General features: G+C 43.3%; 1 protein-coding gene across 2 annotated transcripts in view; it reads right to left on the bottom strand.

The window, feature by feature from the left end:
• CHEK2 (checkpoint kinase 2) overlaps positions 1–21,122 on the bottom strand; it is a 42,824-nt gene that overhangs the window by 15,028 nt on the left and 6,674 nt on the right. For both annotated transcript variants that reach the window (XM_074295012.1, XM_074295023.1), the window contains 5 exons: positions 18,645–18,735; positions 8,244–8,352; positions 6,209–6,262; positions 2,453–2,514; positions 1,741–1,840 (listed from right to left, as the gene is read on the bottom strand). In XM_074295012.1, coding sequence (XP_074151113.1) covers positions 1,741–1,840; positions 2,453–2,514; positions 6,209–6,262; positions 8,244–8,352; positions 18,645–18,735 — 416 coding nt within the window. The remainder of the gene's footprint in view (positions 1–1,740; positions 1,841–2,452; positions 2,515–6,208; positions 6,263–8,243; positions 8,353–18,644; positions 18,736–21,122) is intronic.

Raw genomic sequence — 21,122 nt, 5'->3', positions numbered from 1 at the left:
CATTCCAAGGTATATTATTCAGAACAGAACCTTAAAAACATATAAGTTTTTTTTACTTTTAAAATTCTCTTTATAAGATTATTTATAATAAATTTATAAGACTATTTATATTAAAATTCTATTTATAACACTGCTTCAAAAAGGAGAACATGAAAATAATCTTGTGCTAATTTATGATTATCTAATTTCTCTCCAAGGTAAGTTTAACTTCCTAAAAGAGACTCAGCAGCCTCCTGTTTCACAAAATAATTTTCTGTTCCTAAATAAAGGGAAACATAAGATGCCAAGTTTTACGAAATCCTAAAATTCCTTTTAAAAGAAAACAAAAATCTAAACTTTCTAATTCCCACAGTCCAGGCCTGAGACAATTCATGACAAAGACAGCTAACATGGCAATCAATGTAGTCGTGTTTCTAAAAAAGGACACAGTCGTTAGGATATCTCTTTGTTTTGAGACAGAATTCAGGGTTTTCTGCTTTTCACTGATTCTAGAGGCCATCCATCTCCCAGGAAACCCAGCTCCCTTACCCAAAACTCCCACTTAGGAATCAACAGGGCAGATTGTCCCAGTTGGGACTCACATGGATCAATCCCAGGAAAAGGAGAGTAAAGGTACTTTTTTAGTCAGTCTCCAAATTTGGGGAGGCATTTGGCTGCTCCCCAAAGGCTTTGGAACACTGGAACAAAATGTTTAGAAAGGGAAAAAAACAAAATGAGGGAAGGTTCACTTCTCCACAGAACTTAGTCCAAGAGGAGAAAAGGTGCCTTTACTAATAAGGGGTTCCCACTATCTGTCAATAAACTAACAAACAAACCTAACTGAATCCCTCGCCTAAGAGATGTTGGGCATATTTCAAGTGGAGAAAGAATTAAAGTGAAGAAAACAAGGGCTGGATTCACAAAAAAGATCCCTGAGAACAAAAACAAGACGAACCGTTCTCATAAAATTCTTTTACACATTTCAAAGAGAAAACATCCCAGTGCAGTTATCATCTGTTTCACACAGCACGATGCCATGAAAAGTAAACCCAGAAACAGAGAAGCAACGACTAGAGGGGAGAGCCCTTGTCTGAATTTCTCTGCGCCACAGGAGCCAGGGCTCCTTCGGTGTCTTTAGAGATCACCCTGTTCATCCCTGGAGTGAAATGATGGCGTTTCCCCCTAAACTCACTCGTATTATAGATAGGAGAAGGGGGCAGGGAGGAAGAGGAGGAGGGAGGTAGTGAAGAAGGGAGAGAGACGGGGCGGGGGGGGGGGAAGAGAGTGAGAGAAAGAGAGAGAGGAGGGAAAGAGAGAAAGAGAGAGAGACAGAGAGAGACAGAGACAGAGAGAGAGAGAGGGAGAAAGAGAGAGGAAGAGAGAGTGTGTGTGTGTATGTTTCAGCACTGAGATAAATCCAGAATTTCCCCCCAAAATTTTATAAAAGTGTAATGGATATTCCAAGTCAATATACTGACAAGAAAAATTTTAGGAAAAAACTCCCAAATGTGACCGACCGCCTGGTTTATAAAATGATGTGGTAAGCACCAAGTTAGCTAAGTAAAGCTGGTGGAATGTTTCTGCCAAGTCCAAAACCAAGAAATACATGGAATGGTCTCCGTTTGAGCTTCAGTGCTCCCTGGGAGTCCTCCTCTTTGGGAGACATGAGCACCTCTCAAGGCTCCTATTCATTCAAATTCATCTCATGAAAACACAACAGTGACAGAGAAGAAGTTTTTGCAAAACTGAGACCTCATCTACCTTTACAGCGAGGAGCATCTGATAAAAATACAGTTTGCAGGTAGCTTCGTTCAGCCTTTTATTTCCTACGACTCTCTCAAACAGCTCTCCTCCTTCCATCCTGAAAAAGAGTTAGAGGCTCTCACATCTGGAAAAGACCTTGATCCCTCCCAGTCCTGATGCAGAAACCCCCTCAATCATACAAGTGGAACAGAAAAGGTAGGAGCTCCGCTTTCCCAGAGCCACGCCCGCCGGGGCCCACGTCTCTAGGCCAGGGTCCAAAGCCTTTTTTAAACTGTGACTTCAATAAGCATCAACATCCATAAACATTTCAATGGAAAAGAGAAAACAGGGACCGACTTCTACCCCAGTGTTCTGGGGGAGTCTGATAGTCCATAAGCAAGGGACTCTGGAACTCCTATTTGTGCCGCCACCGGCTTCCCCCCTCAGGCCCCCAAAACCATGTGGCTAAGTTAGGCCGGCCTTTCCATCACTGAAGTGAGGCTCACTTGTGGTCAGGAAGAGCCTCGTCCTCTGATTTAATACAACACAGGATGAAACACTTTGCTACAACCGCTCCCGGGAACCCCAGAAGCAAGGCCCTCAACAGTGGGCACAGATGGCCGACCCACAAATGCTACACGTACCCCCCTGGGACCCCCACCGTGAGCCCCGCAGGCTGGCGTGAAGTCGAGATTACCCGGGAAGAGAAATGGCGGGGACGTTTACTTACAGTTCCAAAACAATAAAATAATCTTCAGCATCAAAAAAATTCTTAATCTTGATGATGCAAGGCTTGAAAAGACAAAGAGAAAGAGAGAAGGCAGTAAGAATCACTTAATCCACAAGCATTTAGCAAGAGGCGACCATGTTCCCTTGGTAAGCCAGGGAGGAAGACTCAAGCGGGACGGCTCCTTCCCGTAACAAGACAACAGAGGCAGCACATGCACATGTGCGCGCGCGCACTCATACACAGACGGAGCATATACAAGAGACGGAAGGGGAGGGCACTAGCAGGGGAAGTGACAAAAGGCATCGGGAGAAGGCCGGTCTGAGCTGAGGCCTGAAGGAAACTAGACGTTCGAAGGGAAGCAGGGCTAAGGCGGGCGTCCATCCTAGGCCCGGGGCAGGAGCAAATCCCCCCAGGACCGAGGGCCTCTCCTGAGAGCAGGAAGGCCAGTCTGGCTGGACTAGGGCACATAAAGGGGGTCCCTGGGGAAAGAGAACCCGCCATGGGGAACCGCCTTGGCTCTACAGGTGCCAGGAAATGGATGAGCAGGGCAAGGCCGGGGTCAGCCCTGTGCTCAACACAACCCTGAGAAGGCCATTGCGAGCATCCATGAGAAAGGCTCTGAGGGCCGGAGCTCGGGGACGGTGTGTCCATAGAAGCCCCGGGAATGACCACGACGGCACTCAGAGCGTCCCATACTGAAGGAAGGGCACCAAGATGCCCAATGTCTGCTCCAAGGGTCAGCGCGGGCCGAGGTCGGGCCTCCTGCTGCCCTGAGCCGGCACCAGACACCACGCCCAAGCACATGTACAGGTCCCGTCTCTGGAACAACCTGGGCCCTTGTCCAGGAGCTGGAGCACATGTGTGACGGGGAACAGTCCCTGGCCATTTGTGAGGACTCTTACTGGACTACAGCCAGAGTTCTGTAGACAATGCAGACAGACATGCATTGTGGGAGCACATACGGGTGTAACCAGTGTAAATAAGATGATAGAGGCTCCCAAAGGGCTAAGAGCCATATTCAGGGCCCCCAGAGCCAAACCAACTCCCTGAAAAGGGCATGGATCAGCTCCCTGCAGAGGTGCCCGTGCAGGCGCTGCCCAAGGCTTCAAGGACAAGGCAGCGGCCTCCCGAGGACAGCATGTCTCTTACCAACCGCCCATCTTCTCTGCGCTTTAACAAATGTTTTTCATGAGTTTCTAAGGCCAGTTTCTAGTCTGCCCGGGCCAGACTTAGCTGAGCGGGACCCATGCGCGGCCGTGCACTTTAGGCCGAGCGAGTGCCCAGAGCCATTTGGGGGTGGTGAAAACCGCCTGTCACTGTCACCCCACAGGCAGGCTCCACGCAGGACTCTGACTGAGAGTTCTCAAACTAGAGGCTCTGGACATCAAAGGCACAGACTGGCTCCGGAGCCCTGGACGCCCCGCTGGGACTCCCTGGGGTGGGCCCAGGTCTCCAGGCCCAGATACAAGGCAGAGGATCTGTAAAAGAGGCTGACGGAGAGAGCAATTTTTTCCCACCCATGGCCACATCTTACACGCCTTAAATATACTGAGGGAAGAGAGAAAACCGGCAAAAAACAGAACTGAGAGCTCCAGCCAGACCCATAGATCCGTGTGTCATTCAAACAAGACCAGAAACCACAGGAGGCTGAGCCGGCTGTGGAGGACAGGCTGGGACAGGTGGGAAGAATGCATGAGCGCTTATTAAGCACTTCCTGCATAACATTCAGGTGCCTCAGAAGACCCAAGTTATACCCAAGTGTCCACAGAGCACAGGCAGCTAGGAGAGGAAGGGCACCAGGGGTCACAAAGAAAGGGAGGGGGACTGGAGAAGGCAGGGTGGCTGGAGCTGGGCTCTGAAGGACACTGAGGGTCCGAGGAGTCGCAACACAGAGGCCTGAACCTGGGGACGGGGTGGGAAAATCCACAGGATGGGGTGAAGACAAGGACGTGAAAACCTGCAGCTTAAAGGACTGGGAGCTGGCACCAGCAGCAGTTGAGCACAAGGCCGGTCAGAGTGCTGTGCTTGGGGCTGAGCGCCAGCCAGGAGCCAGGGTCAAAGCTGGCCTCAAACACCTCACACTCTCCAGCTGGGTGACCCCCAAAGCCGACCTCAGACACCTCACACTCTCCAGCTGGATGACCCTCGACAAGCCACTAAACTCAACCAAAACCAGAGTGCTGCACGTAGGGGCAGGAGATCACAAACTCAAACCCAGCCTCGGACCTGCATCTGCACAGGTACACTCACCTGCCTGCCTCAGTTTCTTCTTCTGTACAATGGGGACAATGCCAGCACCTCCTCCCCAGGCTGGGGTAGGAATCCAATGAGAAGATGTGGGAGAGCATCTCACAAATCTTCAGTGCTACTTACAGAAGCCAGCCACCATTCAAGGCCCCATGCTCCTGATACTCTTTTATGTTCTCAAAAACAGTATGAAACAATGCAAGTAAAGCTGCCTGACCCTTCTGAACCCCAAGATTCCCAAAGGGGTCCCCTGGTGGCAGGTAGTGTTACAGCAGAAAGTAAGGCATGCCCAGTGATTTGGGAAACTGCTCGTGAGTGTAAGAGAGAACTGTACGTGTGAAGAATACCAGGGGCCCAAAATGACAAAAGCAGCACAAAGAAGGCCAGAGCCTTCTCAGCAGAGCCACGGGAGCAGCTCGCCATTTCTTTCCCCAGCTCATTTTACAGATAAGGAAACAGAGGCAGCCCAGGTGAAGTGCCTGACCCAGAATTACACAGCTAGGGGGTCTGAGGCTGGAGCTGAGCTCACAAAGATGAGTCCTCTGGAGTCCAGGTGCTCTATCCAATATGGCACCCGCTAGTGGCCCTTACTGATTTGACTAAGCCTCAAAACACATTTAATCCAGGTTCAGTTTGTTTCAGGACAAAATTTTCAAAGATGTCTCTTCCAATCCTCTCCACAAACGGGACCCTGCCAGAGGCTTGGGCAAAGCTTGAAGGTGAGCTGATTTTCTCCAGATTTGTGCTGAACATAGAGGCAAGTTATTCAACCCCATCCCAGAAAATTGAAGAGTTTAACTGCTTAGAGAGAGCATCCACGTAACAAACAAACAAGGAATCTGGGAGACAGAAAAAAGTCACAAGAAGATTCTCGTCCGGGCAGGCCCACAAGGGAAGTCCAGGCTAGAGGAATTCCTTGGATCTAGGTCCAAGGCAGAAAAAAGAGTCTAGCCTGGCGTGGGGGGTTGTGGGGTTTGGGAGGATATGTATAAGTACTACATCGAGAGCGGGGCAAGGGGAAGAACAGGTGATTAAAGGGCCTGGTTCAATGGAGAATGTTAACAGGACCACAGACAAGTTTACCCAATTACTTTTCAGCTAAAGTAAAACACTCTATTGAGACAATCAGCCACAACAGACAAAAACGAAAGGCTGACAATGCACACAGACGTTAGCTGTTCACCTAATACCATCAGAAAGGTTTGCCATGTGTATTAAATTAACAACTTCCAAGTCCTTCCCTAAGCATCCTGGCGCAGAAAGGGCTCTGGTTCTCAGCTGCACGTAAATGTTCAAGCATGCACGTGTACACGGACACTGTCCACTCTGATGGGCTAACAGATAAAGATTATATAAACCATGTTAAAAGACTGATCTGTTAAGGCAGTCATTACTTTTATTATTAAACCTGAGTAGGTGATAAGACAAAAAACGCAACAGATATGGGGTTTTGTAAGGAAAGTTTCTAAGGTTAAGAATAAGAAAATAAGACTTAAAAGTTATACTTACATGATTTAATTTCTTTAAAATCTCAATTTCTGTTTCAACATTGAAAACTGGATCCTAGGGGGAAAAAAGTGAAGTTTTCAAACAATGGGTCTTAAAAGTTCTAATTCTAAGAGAATGATGACCAGGTGCCACAGAAGCACGTCAGGGCAATCCACGAGAAAAAGAAAGGCAACTGGTCCAAGTTCTAACTTTCTTTAAAGCTGAGAATCTACAATTATGGATTTGTATAAAATATTGATTTCTGAAAATCCAAACTCTAACCTCCATTAAAGCTGAGAATCTAGAACAGTGGTCCTCAAACTTTTTAACTAGGGGGCCAGTTCACTGTCCCTCAGACTGTTGGAGGCTGGACTATAGTAAAAACAAAAGCTCACACTGTCTCCACCCCCAGCCCATTTGCCATAACCCGGCGGGCCGCATAAACATCATCAGGGGGCTGCATCTGGCCGGCGGGGCCATAGTTTGAGAAGCCCTGATCTAGAATTATGAATCTGTGTAAAATGTTCATTTCTACAAATCCAAGTTCTAACCTCCATTAAAGCTGAGAATCTAGAATTATAACTGTATAAAATGTTGATTTCTACAAATTTCAGATTTCATCTCAATTGATGGACTTCTTTTTTTCTAAAAACTAAAAATCATTTTCCATTAGTGATGGAATATATAACAAAATATAACAAATCTATATAAATACATAATATTTATATATATTTATAATAAATATATAATATTATATAGTTATATATTATAAATATATATTATATATTTATATATTATAAATCTATACCTATATATTTATAGTAAATATATATTATATATTTATAATAAATATATATTATATATATTTATATATTATAAATATATATAATAAATATTTATAATAAATATATAAAAAAATATAACAAAAGACTAAAAAAGAAAGTCCAACATATGTGGCAGAAGAGAATTAAAATGCAATTAAATGCTTCCTTAAAGCAATAATGATTTTCCATCCTTCAAAAACAAAACAGAAACCTGTGAAAGAAAAATTATTTTTTTAAAAAGCCTGAATATAAAAAGGAAATTCTTTCAAACAGGAGAATGGTATTGTGTGAGAAAACAAATCTGAGCTCTAAGAGACAATACCCAGAAATAGCCAAGCAAAATAAAACAACTGTTACTCTCCTCTGTTGGTTCATATACACATTATATAGGTGTGTGTACATATACATATACAAATATACATATATACACATATTGTACATATATCATAAATAGGAATAAATAAATGATAGAGATTTACTATGTATTTTATTTTTATATTTTTGTAAATTTTGTTAAAATTAGGAGGATCACCAAAAATAATTTACACAGATGTCTTTGATAGCCCAAACAGAAGCCCAGCTTTGAAGCTCTGGGACCATGGGCCAGTCATTTCATTTCCATCTTGCCACACTAGTGAACAGTTTCCACACTGGGAACTCTGCAGGGCCAAAATTTCTCCCATTCCCCTGCCTGTCACCATCCCATACTGATGCCAAAAAACATAAAATAAATTTTTAAAAATTAGCTCTTTGGAGAACCTCGAGAACCTAGAGCTTTTCTGAAGATCCTATGTGACAGCGTCAGTGCTTCACTTTACAAAGCTTTTACTTCCCAAAAGACTCCAGCTGATTTCTTTAAGGAACTCAACCTGCTCTAGGTCACACAGCTATTAAAAGGCCGGGCTGTCCTCAGGTTCCCGAGTCCTGAATTCCAGTCCAGCCTCAGACACTAGAGCTGCGGGATCCTGGACAAAAGCTGCCTGGGCAGCTGCTGTGCACTCTCCTGACTCCGGTCAGTACAAACAACGCTTATTAAGAGCCCGGGGACCAGGCCCAGCAGGGGCTGTTTCCTTGCTTCCCTGTCCCAGACCCCTTTAGGCATCAGAGGGGCCTCTTCTCAGCCTCAAGGTTTTGGAGAGTACTCACTTAGCAGTGAGTGAACACAAAGATGGTCCCCAGAAACCAGAGCAGCCCCGCTGCTCCCAGGGTCTGAGAACCTCGCAGCCACTCACCGCCTCCCTCGTGGCACAAATGGAAAATTTCCTCTTGCTGATGATCTTCACAGCGACTTTCTTGCATGTTTTCCGTTCAAAGGCCAGCTTCACCTCTCCACAAGCACCACTGAGGGGAAAAGTCCATTTTTATGGTTACTTTAAAATCCACCTGAGCCGACCATGACTCTTCTCACCCCATTCGCCACACCATATACGCGCTCCAGGGGGAGACCAGCCCACAAGCCACCCAGGGGAGGAAGCTCATCCAAATAAAGTGCGGGGGATCCAGAAACAGAAGACTTTTTGGCAGATTCGATTTGCCCCCATTATGGAGACATCACGCCAAAGTTTAAAAAGTCTTAAAATTCAGGGTAACCAGGCATTGCAGTGGATAGATCACCACCCCTGAAATCAGGAGGACCTGAGTTCAAATCTGACCTCAGACATTTAACACTTCCTGGCTGTGTGATCCTGGGCAAGTCACTTAGCCACAGTTGCCTCGGGGAAAAAAAAAAAAAAAAAAAAAAGAAAGAAAAAAAATCTCAAAAACTACAATAAGCTAAGGTTTTTCCAGGGATATTTTTATTACTTACCTTCAGTGAATCCACAAGCATTTAATAAACACCTACTACTTAGGCCAGGTACTACAACATTATTTGCAGGGGATAATGCAACTATGAAAACACGGTTGGCGATGCAGATGGACAACTCATCCATAACTTAAAAATTTTCTAAAGAGCTCCCTCGAACATTGAGATTTACTTAGTCACACGGTCAGGATCGAGAATAACTGAACCTTGGTGCTCCTGACGTCAAGGCCAGTCTTCTCCATCCAAGAGATAGAAATGTTGGCTGCAGGAGCAGCTACCTTAACCCAGCCCTGGAGTCAGGAGGACCTGAGTTCAAATCCAGTCTCAGACACTTGAGACTTACTGGCCATGTAACCCTGGGCAAGTCACTTAACCCAATTAAAGTAAAAAGAAAAGTTGACTACAAGACTGCAGTACACACTCATGGCTCTACTTGATTCTGCTTATTCAGAGCCTGTGTGCCAGACACTGAGGAGGTACAAAGACACAAATGGGATAATCCCCGCCTGCCAGCCTGAACTACTACCGGTCTCCATTCTCCCCAAGAGCAAACACAAGTCTTCACGTGCGTCCCGCACTCACATTTGTGACTCTTGGAGAATGGCAGAATTGTACAGTACCTTGGAGAGCCTGAAGCCCAAACACCTCATTTTACAGGGTGCAAAGCGCCCAAGCCCTCCAGGAGGCTGCCCCCAAAGTCAGGGGCTTTTTAGATTTTTTGTATGAAAAAGCACAAGAACTTCACTGGATTGGATTTCCTATTATTGTGTGGCAGAACTTGACTGAAATCTCTAATGACCAAATGTATGATGGCCATTAAGCATGCTTTCAGAGACCTATAGGTGTTTGATTCCACGTGAAGCGTTCCCAGAGAGGATCCCAGAGGGAGTCTTGACAAAAGCGGTGCTCTTCGGGCCAGCAGGAGCCCTCCGTGGGATCGGCCAGCCAAGGTTCTCCAACTGCCTCTGAGATCACGGCTGGGGAGGGCACAGACGCCTGCTCGTCTGCTTGGCTCCGAAGGCGGCTGCAGGAGGCTTAATGGAGAGGGGATTGGCGCCTTCTTCAGAAGTAGCAGAAAACCCCTGTAAGTCTGTCCTCCCGAGACAGAGGAAAGCCAAGAACCTTCTGCCAAGCCAACTCTCCCAGGGCAGAAGAGAGCTCCCTTTCTGCACTGAAGGGAAGAAATCAGGATTGCAGCATCCCTACAGGAAGGAACTCCAGGGGCAGCTCCTCATCTGGACTGCATGAAGGAATACACAGCCTAAAAGAGCAGAGCACTCATAGGGGAGGACTGCTTCCAAATCAGAGACAAAGAGAGACGCTGAGCCTCTGATCCGGGCACAGGACACAAACATGTACTCCGGTGGAGACAGGCAAGCATACAAAGGTGGGGTGACTGCTGGAAACAGGGAAAGAGGCAGGCATTGTAGTCAATAAGCATTTATTAAGTGCCTACTGTGGGCCAGAATATATCATACTAACCAAGGGACTTACAATGAGGCGGATGACAGAGCCTGCCCTCAAGGAACTCACAATCTAACAGGAAAAACAACCAGCTTACAGATATATGCAAACAAGACAGATACAGGAAACCAGGGAATAAATAACAGGAAGAGCACCAGAATTCAAGGGGCTGGGGAAGGCTTCCCATAGAAGGTGGCCCGGAGCCAAGCTTCACTGCTTGGAGCCCATCATCCTAGAGATGAGGAGCCTGGCACAAATTGGTCCACGCTCCTTCTCATCTTCTGGGAAAACCGTGGGGGCTGGGAGAGAACAGCCAGAGCTGGCTGTCAGGGGTTGACTTGGACCTTGGCTTTTTTCTTTCCTTTTTTAAAAGGGGCTGCTGCTCTCACCTCCTCTGACCCTAACGGCCGTTGCCTCCCAGAGGTACTGCCCAACAATCTGCTTCTGCTGACCAGGCCCTCCATCAACACCTTCTGCTCATCTCTCGGTTAACACTTCTATCTCAGAAGATCCTTCTTCATCTCCTGCCTTATTGAAAAAACAAAAACTTGAAGTCCCAAATGAAAATCTCCCTCGACCTTTATAACCAGACTTTCACAATTAGTGACTGCAATTTTTTTTTTTTTTAAACAAGAAAAGCTTATGGCAAATCTCACTGCTTAACAAGTCACTTTGTGAACCCCAGAAATCAGCTGGGCTAATCTATTCCCCTAAAGTTCTGACTACACCAAAAAAATAAATCTGCTAAAAGAATACCATTTAAAAGTTGAATTCTTTGTAATTACAGGATCATATATTTAGGACTGGAAAAGACTGTGAAGACAGATTGAATCCAACTTATAGGCCAAGGCCTTGGCTGTGGATTTGACTGTAAATGGGCCAAAAATGCAATAAACATCAAGTATTTCATTCCTATCTTTACTTAACTCTAGAAAAACATTCAGTGATTCAATATAAGCAAACCATACTTGCAGGAGACTGAAAAGAGTCTCCTGTATGTAGATACTGCAGTTTCTCAAGCAAATGTAGATGCTATTGTATTTAATAAAATCCCTATTCATTTAAAAGCATCACTGAATTTTTAGAAGTTTTCTTCCTTACTGGACTTGCTCAGTCAACGTAGTAGTAGTCCTACAGTTAGAATGTGGTAAATAGGGAAGAAAGAAAAGCCAGAGGGACATCCATGTCAACCCATGACAGCCATCTCTGGCTATTTTTCCCCCAGCCCTAACTCCTCTCCCAAAAGGTAAAAAGGAATATGACCTTTGATTTATACCAGGAGTCCTCATTTCTAGAATGATAGGTGAAGCAGAAGCTCTCAACACAATTCTGTGTTAAAAAAGAATCTTTACATTCAAGAGCAACATTAAAAAAAAATCTATTTGAATATAAATATGTTGATAAATTGTAATTTTACAAAAAGGGAACATAGCTACCAAAAATCATTTAGGTAAAAAAGAAATAAATGGACAGAAGAGACTGAAAAACAAAGGTCTCAATGTCTTTTTTTTGTTTGTTTTTAAGGAAGATAATAAAAGTGGCAATTTATAAGTTTGGATCTCTGGCAAAATTCTATGACATATTGAAGGGTTGGCTAATGAACAAACAGAAAAGGCAGCAGTGACCACAAAGAATCAGCACAGAACAGATTAGGCCCAACTAATCCTATTTCCTTTTCTTAACAAGATAACCTCAACTGACAGACTGAGGTGGAGTCACAGGTATAGTTTCCTTAGATTTTAATTTTAGCAAAACATCTCATGTCTTTCTTACTATTCTTGTCAACAAGATAGACAGATATGGGCTGGACAGTGAGGCGGTTGGTTGTGCAATTGGTTACAAAGCTAATGCCAAAGGAGCGGAATCTGTGTGTACAAAAGTGTTTATAGCAGATCTTTTCTTAGGGCAGGGAACTGGAGATGGGGGGAATGTCCAACAACTGGAGAATGACAGAATAGCTTGTGGCTGATTGTTCTTGAAAAGGACCAAAACGACATCACTGTTAGAGTAAAGTTATAGTGTGTCTGACAGTATATCAGAGCTCGGAATGCTCAAACTCAAGCAGTCCCTATGAACATTTGGGGTGGGCTCTCTAACTTTGCACATCTCGGGTTTCTTCTGGGCTAATTCAAATCTGCTTTGCTCAGAGAACACATCCTTCTCTGATGAGGGCGCGCCATACTGGGTGATTCTGCACCAGGGTCTCCCGTGTAATACAATCGATTCTAAAATTCTTAAGAGAAATGCTTATATTGCTTTTTCTGATCACCTTAGGAGTTCCTGCTCTGTGTGAGTTCTCCATAAAACAGTCTTTTTGGCAATCACACATTTGTCATTTGAACAACGTAGCAGTCCAACAATGTCATGCTCTCTGCAAGCAGTTTGAACACTTGCAGTTCAGTTCCAGAAAGGATCTCAGTAGTATCTTCTCCTGCCAGGAAATCTTCAGAATCTTCCTAAAACAATTCAAATGGAAGCAATTCAATTTCCTGACATGGTGCCGGCAAACTGTCCAGGTTTCCCAGGCACACAACCATGAGTTCGGCCCAGTAGACTTACAAGCTAAGACCTCTTCTCTCCCACATTTTCCTTTAGAGCCTCCCAAATACTAAGCTAGCTCCAGCAATGCATGTGCTAATCTCATTTATTATCAATGTGAATGTCCCTGGAAAGTATACTGCCGAGGTAAATGAACTTATCCACAGCATTCAAAACTTTGACATTTGCTGTAACGGATGGTTCCACATACGGATGGTGCGCTGTTGGCTCATGGACGACCTGGGTTTTCTTAGTGTTAATTGTTAGGCCAAAATTAGCACAAGCAGCAGAGAATCAATCTACAGTTTGTTGCATTTCAGCTTCAGAGGCTTCATTGAGTTCACGACCTGCAAACAAAAAGTTATACACCAACACTTCCTCTAGTTTTAGCTTGTAGCCTTTTCAAGTGCATCAGTGCAGAAGATGACTTTGGATTCCATGTTTCTCCCCAATGAAGGTGTATGACAACGTGCCTGAAAACATCATGCTAAAAAGCAAGGAAGCAAGCACACAGCCTTGTTTCACTCCATCGGTAACTGGGGAAGCTTGAGAGCATCATCCATTGTGAAACGCCATCATGAAATTGTATTATACTGATGAACTTCTCTGTGCAGCAGAATTTTCACATAATTTTCCATCATTCTCACGACTGACAGTAACAAAGGCGACAAATGTTGTATACAGACCCCTGTTCTGCTAGTAGCTTTTCTCCTGGAGTTGTTAGGCAATAAATCTCACTGACTATTCTTCAGCTCCTTCTGAAGCCACACTGGCTCTCAGGTAGACGACCTTTTTTCAGATGTAGGATCAGCTCATTAAGGAGGACTCTGGCAAAAATCTTGCCAGCAATAACTGAGAGAGATACAGGATTATCACAGAACAATCTATTCCTTTGATCTTTATAAAGATGGACAATGGAAGTATCCTTGAACTCCCGGGGCAAAACATCCTCTTGCCATATAATCTGGAAAATTTCAGTCAGCTTTTATATGATCAATAGACCTCCACCTTGTAAATCTTAACCGGAATACAATTAGCATCAGGTGCTTTGCCACATGAAAGTAGTCTAATGGCATTGAAAAACTCTTCTTCACTTGGAACTTCAACTAGGGAGGGACTGATTTCAACTGGAGGTAAAGGACCAACAACTGCAGCACTGATTGATGATGATCTGTTGAGAATACAACCCATCTCTCCAGGCCTGTGCTTAGCACTAATCAGTATGACACCATCAGCACTGAGTAGCTGAGATGCACCATAGGTCTCTGGCCCATAAAAGTCTTCAGTACAACCTAAACAGTCTTCAGTACAACTTAAAGATGCTTTGGGTTGTCACTGTCAGCATAAAACTGAATTTCATCTCTCTCTTACTGATCCAAGAATCGTGTATCTCTCTAAGTTTTGATTGTAATTAACTTTTGATGGAATTAAATACTACTTTCTTAGAGATGGATGGACTATCCTGTTGGTATACCTTGCGGAGTTCTCATTTTTCATTCAGCAGTTTCTGCTAAATTTTTATTTTCATCAAACTAGTCTTGATGTTTGAGTGTTCCGATCCAGATGACCAAATGCATCTCTGCCAAATCTCTAAATACTGCTCACTCCTCTTCTGCTCCATTATTGCCAACTTTCTCTCCAAGTTGGCAACAAACTATTTCTGTCTCTCAGAGAAACATTAATCTGTTGCCATTAATTCTAGCAATCTTTTTGCCTTGGGGCAGCCACGATTGTTGAATGCAAATATTCAGCTTGGAGAGAATAAATCTATGATCAGTGCAGCATTCTGCACAACACACTGCCTTGGTCACTCACATCCTGAATGTGTCCTCCATACAATCACAGTTTAGTAAATGCCAAAGTTGCCTGCGAGGTGCATTCACAAAGTTTTGTTGCATTTAGATTTTGTTGGTGATAAGAAGGCCACAAGATGCACAAGTCTTCAATAGTGAATGGCCACTGCTTTGCTGTTTCCAACGCCATTCCTCCCAAGGACTCCCCCTTCCATGTCTGGTAATTGAGCCTACTCTAGCATTAAAGTCACCCAAGACTATAAGCTTGTCTTCTTTCGGCACACTGATGAGGAGGGTCTTCAGGTCTTCATTCAATTTTTCTTTGACCTCATCAGGGCTCATCATGATGGGAGCACAGGCACCGATGACCGAGGCCATCGCATTGCCAGGAACCTGCTATTCGCTCCTTTTGGAAGACATAAGCTCATTGACTATAATTTTCATTGCAAAACCTACCCCAGTTTCCCAGCACGCCCCTTCACTGCAGCCCCCCAGAAAAGGTGCACTTGGCTCCTCCTTCAGTAAGCAGGGCCTCATCCGCCAGTCTTGTTTCACTCAGGGCTGCCATCACAAGGTGATATCTGCCAAGTTCTCTTGCAACAAGATCTGTTCTTTCAAGTCTACTGGATTTTATGTTGTCCATAAGTATGTGGACTTTCCATATACCAACTCTGCACAAGTTTTTATACATTTTTTTAAATGTCTTGGCCACAGGGTGGGATCCCTGCCCGCTGCAGCAATCAGGTAAAGATTGGGGTAAGCAGACAATTTTTAGGGCACCTTTTCCAGCCCCTTCCTCACACATGGAGGTAAGCAGTATAATCCTAAAGGTTGCTCAGAGAATGCTCCCCAAAAAATAAAAACCCTGGAAAGTCCTCCATAAACAAAGTGAAATATACTGTACACAAAGTAATAACTATGATCTGGGATGACCAGCTGCAAATGACTTTGTTATTCTCAGGAATACAATTATCTACACCTACCCTGAAAGACTTATGATAAAAAATCCTATCCAGATGCAGAGAAGGAACTGAACATAAATTGAAGCATTCTCAATAACTCTCTCTCTCTCTCTCTCTCTCTATTTTTAACAACTTTTCTCAAGGGTTTCTATTTTCATTAGGGTGGAAGATTTATGTTTTCTTTCACAACTTGACTTTTATAGAAATGTTTTAAATAACTTCACATATGGTTTCTTAATTATGGGTGGGAATAATGGAGAGAATCTAGAACTCAAAAATCTTTGAAAATTAATGTAAAAATTTGTTTTGAATGTAACTGGGAGAAATTTATAAATAAATAAATTTTTAAAAAGAAAAATAAATGTAATTTAATTTAAAAAAAAAAAAAAAAAAAGGCTGCTCAGGTGTCTAGGGGACTGCCAAATCCCACTGTTGCTGCCAGTAAGAAAGATGATCCTATGGCCCAGGCATAGGGTTGTGGCCCCAGGTGCAGGGTTATCCACACCTGCTGTTTCATCCCTCAGCCATCACCACAGGGCTTGGATTTCAGTAGAAACGGTAAAATGGCATGGGCGACATCTGATTCATAGTAAAGTAGATTTAAGTGAGGTAGAGTTGCGTGATGTTGTTAGCCCCTCTCTGTGTGCAGGGGCAGGACAGAGTCCAGATTACTGAGGATGACTCCATGTCCGACCAAGCTCTAAGTACAACACCCGCTTCACCTGCCTTCTTCTTCTTCTTTTTTTTTTTTTTTTTTTTTTTTTTTTTTGCTGAGGCACTTGGGGTTAAGTGACTTGCCCAGAGGCACACAGCCAGGAAGTATTAAGTGTCTGAGGTCACATTTGAATTCAGGTCCTCCTGACTTCAGGACTGGTGCTCTATCAACTGCCCCACCTAGCTGCTCCCACTTCACCTGCCTTCAAGGCCATTGTTCTCCTCCGCCCATTCCACCAGGGGAAGTCTTTACAAGCTTGGAGTAGGTAGACACCCCCTAATTCACCACAGGGTTTGAGACCTCTTGGTTACCCTCAAATTGATTTAGCCCCCCTGCCTGTCTGCTGAAACAGTTTACCGGGGTTTGGCCACTGTGCGCGCTACAGCTTCTTGGAGGCCCAGGGGAGAGTTAGGAGGATCAGGTGGGCACCAAAGATAGAAAGCAGCCCTGAAAACGGCTCTCACCTCCTGAATACACCTTATACCCCAGCTTGTCGTATGTAATTAAGAAGGAGTATCATTGTTCTGTGAGAAATGATGAGCAGGATGCCGCTGGAGAAAATCTTTCAAGAGCTCAAACAAAGCGAAATGAGCCGTGTACATAGCAACAGCAAAGTTGTGGGATGATAAGCTGCAAATGATTTTGCCCTGCTCGGCAATATAGTGATCCAGGATGACTCTGAAGGACTAAATGAAAAATGCCATCCGGACCCACAGAAAGAACTGACTGTGTCTGAATACAGACTGCAGCACATTTTACTTTACTTTTATTTTTTTCTTAAGGGTTTTTTGGGAGGAGGAAGGGCAGTGAAGGAGATCAGTTTTCTTTTGCAACATGACTTTTATGGGAATGTTTTGTACAGCTTCACATGGGCCTTCTCAGTGGAAAGTTAGAAGGGGAGTAACGGGGAGAATCTGAAAGTCAAAATTTTAAAAACAAATGCAAAAAAATATTGTTTTATATGTAACTGGGGGGGAAAAAAAAAAATATATATATATATATATATAAAAAACCTAGTCCAAAAAATTAGTCATCGATGATTCAAAGTCAAGCAGCTTGGCAGATACTTAAGGGAGTGTCCCAAATAGGGGTCATGACACATAACATATTTATCAAAAGAAAAAGCACAGATGGCACCAAGCAAAAGAGACAATTACCACAGGATCCCAAGGGACTAAGTTGTAACATTGGGCTGAATCTAAGGAAAATGGGATTCAACTGGGATAAATATGGGGTTCAAAAAAAAAAAACCTCAATCTCGATCTCAAAAGCATAAGGCCCTTTGAGTAGTCTGGAAAAAAAAAAGACTTTGAAGATGAAATCTGAGTTAACATTAATGTCACCATAGGCTATGATGGAAGAGACAGATTCAGAAATATAAGGAGATAAGGGTTCTATGTTTATATCTAAGTGAAGTGCTTTATTTATAATTTGAGGGGTTTTTTTCAGTATGTTATTTACTTTTAAGAGGAGCCATTAGGAAAATGGCTGGAGTTGACGCATCACATTTCTAAGTTGGAAGGGGCCTCTAGGGCCATCTTGTCTCATCTCCCACCCCGACCTTATTTATATAAAGAGCCTTTTCTATTATATATTTGAAAAAGGAAGTCACATCCATTCTGGGCTGGCACTGTTCAGAGTGATCTGGAGTACTAGGATCATTTCTAGACACCATATCTTACTGGAAAATATTTAGGGAGGAGCAACCAAGATATTCCTATGTCTGAGTTGATATCATAAGAAATCAGATTTGTGGTCAGGAAAAAAAGCCTCTAATGGATATATTAAATCTCTTCAAAGAATGGATTAGACTACTCTGATTTGACCCTAGAGGAAGAAAAGACTAAAGATGCAGATCTCAGCTGCAGATCAACAAAAACTTCCTAACAATTAGAACAGTAGAATGAGGGTACCCAGACGTGAAGGATTACCCTCCTTTTGGGCCTTTAAGTCCAGAATGGATGTGCCCCTTTTTTCAAGAATGTAATAGAAAAGGCTCTTTATATAAAGTGGGGATGAGAAATGAAACAAGATGGCCCTAGAGGGCCCTTCCAACTCAGAAATGTGATCCTTCAGCTCTAGCCATTTTCCTAATGGCTCCTCTTAAAAGTAAACAGCTTACTGAAAAAAAAAAATTCCAAATTATAAATCATTTCACTTAGACATAACCATTCCCTGGCAAAGAGATTCTGAGCAGGAGATACGGCCCCACAAATTAATATGCAAACTTCTCATTTACAAAGTCAGCATTTCAATTCCATTAGAAAACCAAGAGGGACAACCTCTCAAAATTAAATTTATAATCAAGTAAAAGAACAATTCAATGTGGAATTCCTTAAATAAGAAAAAGTATTTACCTTCCAAGTGTTTTTGACATGATGTATTTTTCTCTTAATTCACTAGGATAAATAGATTGATCGTCTACAGTCAGATCAAAAAACACAAAAACTAGGAAGAAAAAGGGACAGAAATTAGTCACGTTAATTTTGTTTTAAATTCAAAATTTCAACAATCCAAAAGATGAAATGTTAACACAGCCTGTAAAAAAAAAGACTTAACTTAAATATTTCCTAAAGGAATAAATATTTAAACTAAAGAAAGTACATGCAATAAAATACGTGCGCAAAAATGGGAATCCACTTGTGTTTTGCAAAGCCAATATAATTCTTCTTCCATCACTAAGCAGAGAATGAATGTGGACTAAGTTCTTCAATTACACAGGGTTCGACTGTGAGGCTTACTATTAAGAGTCATGAAAATTAGCACCAGAGTAGGATTAAAAAATTGATTAGGTTGAAACTAAGAATCTTGGAGAAATCATACTTTCCAAACAAATCTCTTTCATTCACACCATTCAGTCTCAATCCAAACAATCCACATTTAATTCGATAGAGCAAACTCAAAATGGGTATCAAAGTGAATTAAAAAACCCCAAGACTCAAAAGTTTACAAAGTAGAAGAATGCACAGTAGTTTGGGAGGGAGGGCGGGCACTCACTGCCTGGGACATCGAGAAAGGTCATGCTGAAGACGATGCTCAAGCAGACAAGAGCTCTCTAAGGCAGAGGGGAGGGAATGCTTATATTCTGGGAGTGCAGGAGTATCAAGGTAAAGGGCTGAGCCAAAAAGGTGGACTAAAGGCAGGGACTCTCCTGAGCTCTCCCCCAATTCTCTCCAAACATCCTAAAATAACAAATTTTAGAGTGAGACAACTTTTTAGCCAAAGGTGGCCTGGATCAGCAGGAGGGTCTGGAGCACAATTGGGGCACAGTCTGCACAACCTGGACCCCGGGAAGCCAGGAGCCAGCTGTGGGGCCTCTGAATCTGGGGCATTGACGGCACTCTCCAGACCTCTGGGCCCGCAGATGCCAAGGACGACTTGGCGGGAAAGATCTGGCGCACTGGGTATCGGGAGAACCCCAGCACACTAGGATCAGATTTTGAGAGCTGCTGAATAAACAGCAGCAGCAGCAGCAACTGTGATGACAACCGTGACTGTGGCAACAACAGCTACCATGACTGTAGCAGTGACACTGATGGCTTCCGGAGAGCTCAGGCCTGAAGAAGGAGGGCCAGAGTAGTTGATTGGAGGAGACTGCAGGGACCTCTTGGCCCAGACTCAGATCAGAACAGGGCCCTAGAAGCATCTCTGAAAACAGCTACACAAAAGCCCTGAAGCTTAGGACAGGGCACCCTTCGCCCTGGAAACAGAGCCCTACTTTAACAAAGAGTCAAGTAATCAGCTGGAAAATGAGCAAACAGAAAGATTCTGACCAAGAAAGTTACTACGATGACAAGGAAGATCAAAATATGCATTCTGAAGAAGATAACAAAGTCGAAACTCCTACATCTAAAACCTCCAAGAAAAATGAAAATTGGTCTCAGGTCATGGAGGAGCTTAAAAAGGATACTGAAAATCAAGGAAGAAAGGTAGAGGAAAAACTGGGAAGAGAAATGAGAGGAGGGGAAAGGGAAATACAAAAACCTAATGAGGAGAAGAATGCCTGAAAAAGCAAAATTAGCCAAAGGGGAAAGGAGGTACAAAAACTCACTGAGGAAAATAATTCCTTAAAAATTAAAACTAAGTGCTGAGTGAAATGAGCAGGCCTAGAAGATTATTATATACTTCAACAATATTATATGATGACCAATTCTGATGCACGAGGCCCTCTTCAACAATGAGATGAAATAAATCAGTTCCAATAGAGCAGTAATGAACTGAACCAGCTACACCCAGCGAAAGAACTCTGGGAGATGACTACGAACCACTACATAGAATTCCCAATCCCTCTATTTTTGTTCGCCTGCATTTCTGATTTCCTTCACAAGCTAATTGAACACTATTTCAAAGCCCGATTCTTTTTGTACAGCAAAATAACTGTATGAATATGTATACATATATTGTATTTAACTTATACTTTAACATATGTAACATGTATTGGTCAACCTGCCATCTAGGGGAGGGGGGAAAGGGAAGGAAGGGGAAATATAATCCTTCAGAAGAAAAGGTGGATATTCAATGAAATAGAGGACTTTCAAGCAATTGTGATTAAAAGATCAGAGCTGAATAGAAAATCTGATTTTTAAATACAGGACCCTGGAGAAACATAAGGAGGTACTCAGGAATGGGAAATCATAAGGGACTCAACTACATGGAAAGATGATACTTGTAAATTATAAGACCCTTTCCATTACTTTGGCAGTTAAAAGGAGTACATATAGACAGCGGGCACAGATGTGTGTTGAATATGAAGGGATAATATCTGAAAAAAATAAAATCAAGGGATGAGAGAGGAATGTACTGGGAAGAACAGAAAGGGAGAGGTGGAATGGTGT

The sequence above is a fragment of the Sminthopsis crassicaudata genome, chromosome 1 (assembly GCF_048593235.1).
Source record: "Sminthopsis crassicaudata isolate SCR6 chromosome 1, ASM4859323v1, whole genome shotgun sequence".
NCBI classification, from domain to species: domain Eukaryota; kingdom Metazoa; phylum Chordata; class Mammalia; order Dasyuromorphia; family Dasyuridae; genus Sminthopsis; species Sminthopsis crassicaudata.
This window is presented reverse-complemented; position numbering and strand designations above follow the sequence as displayed.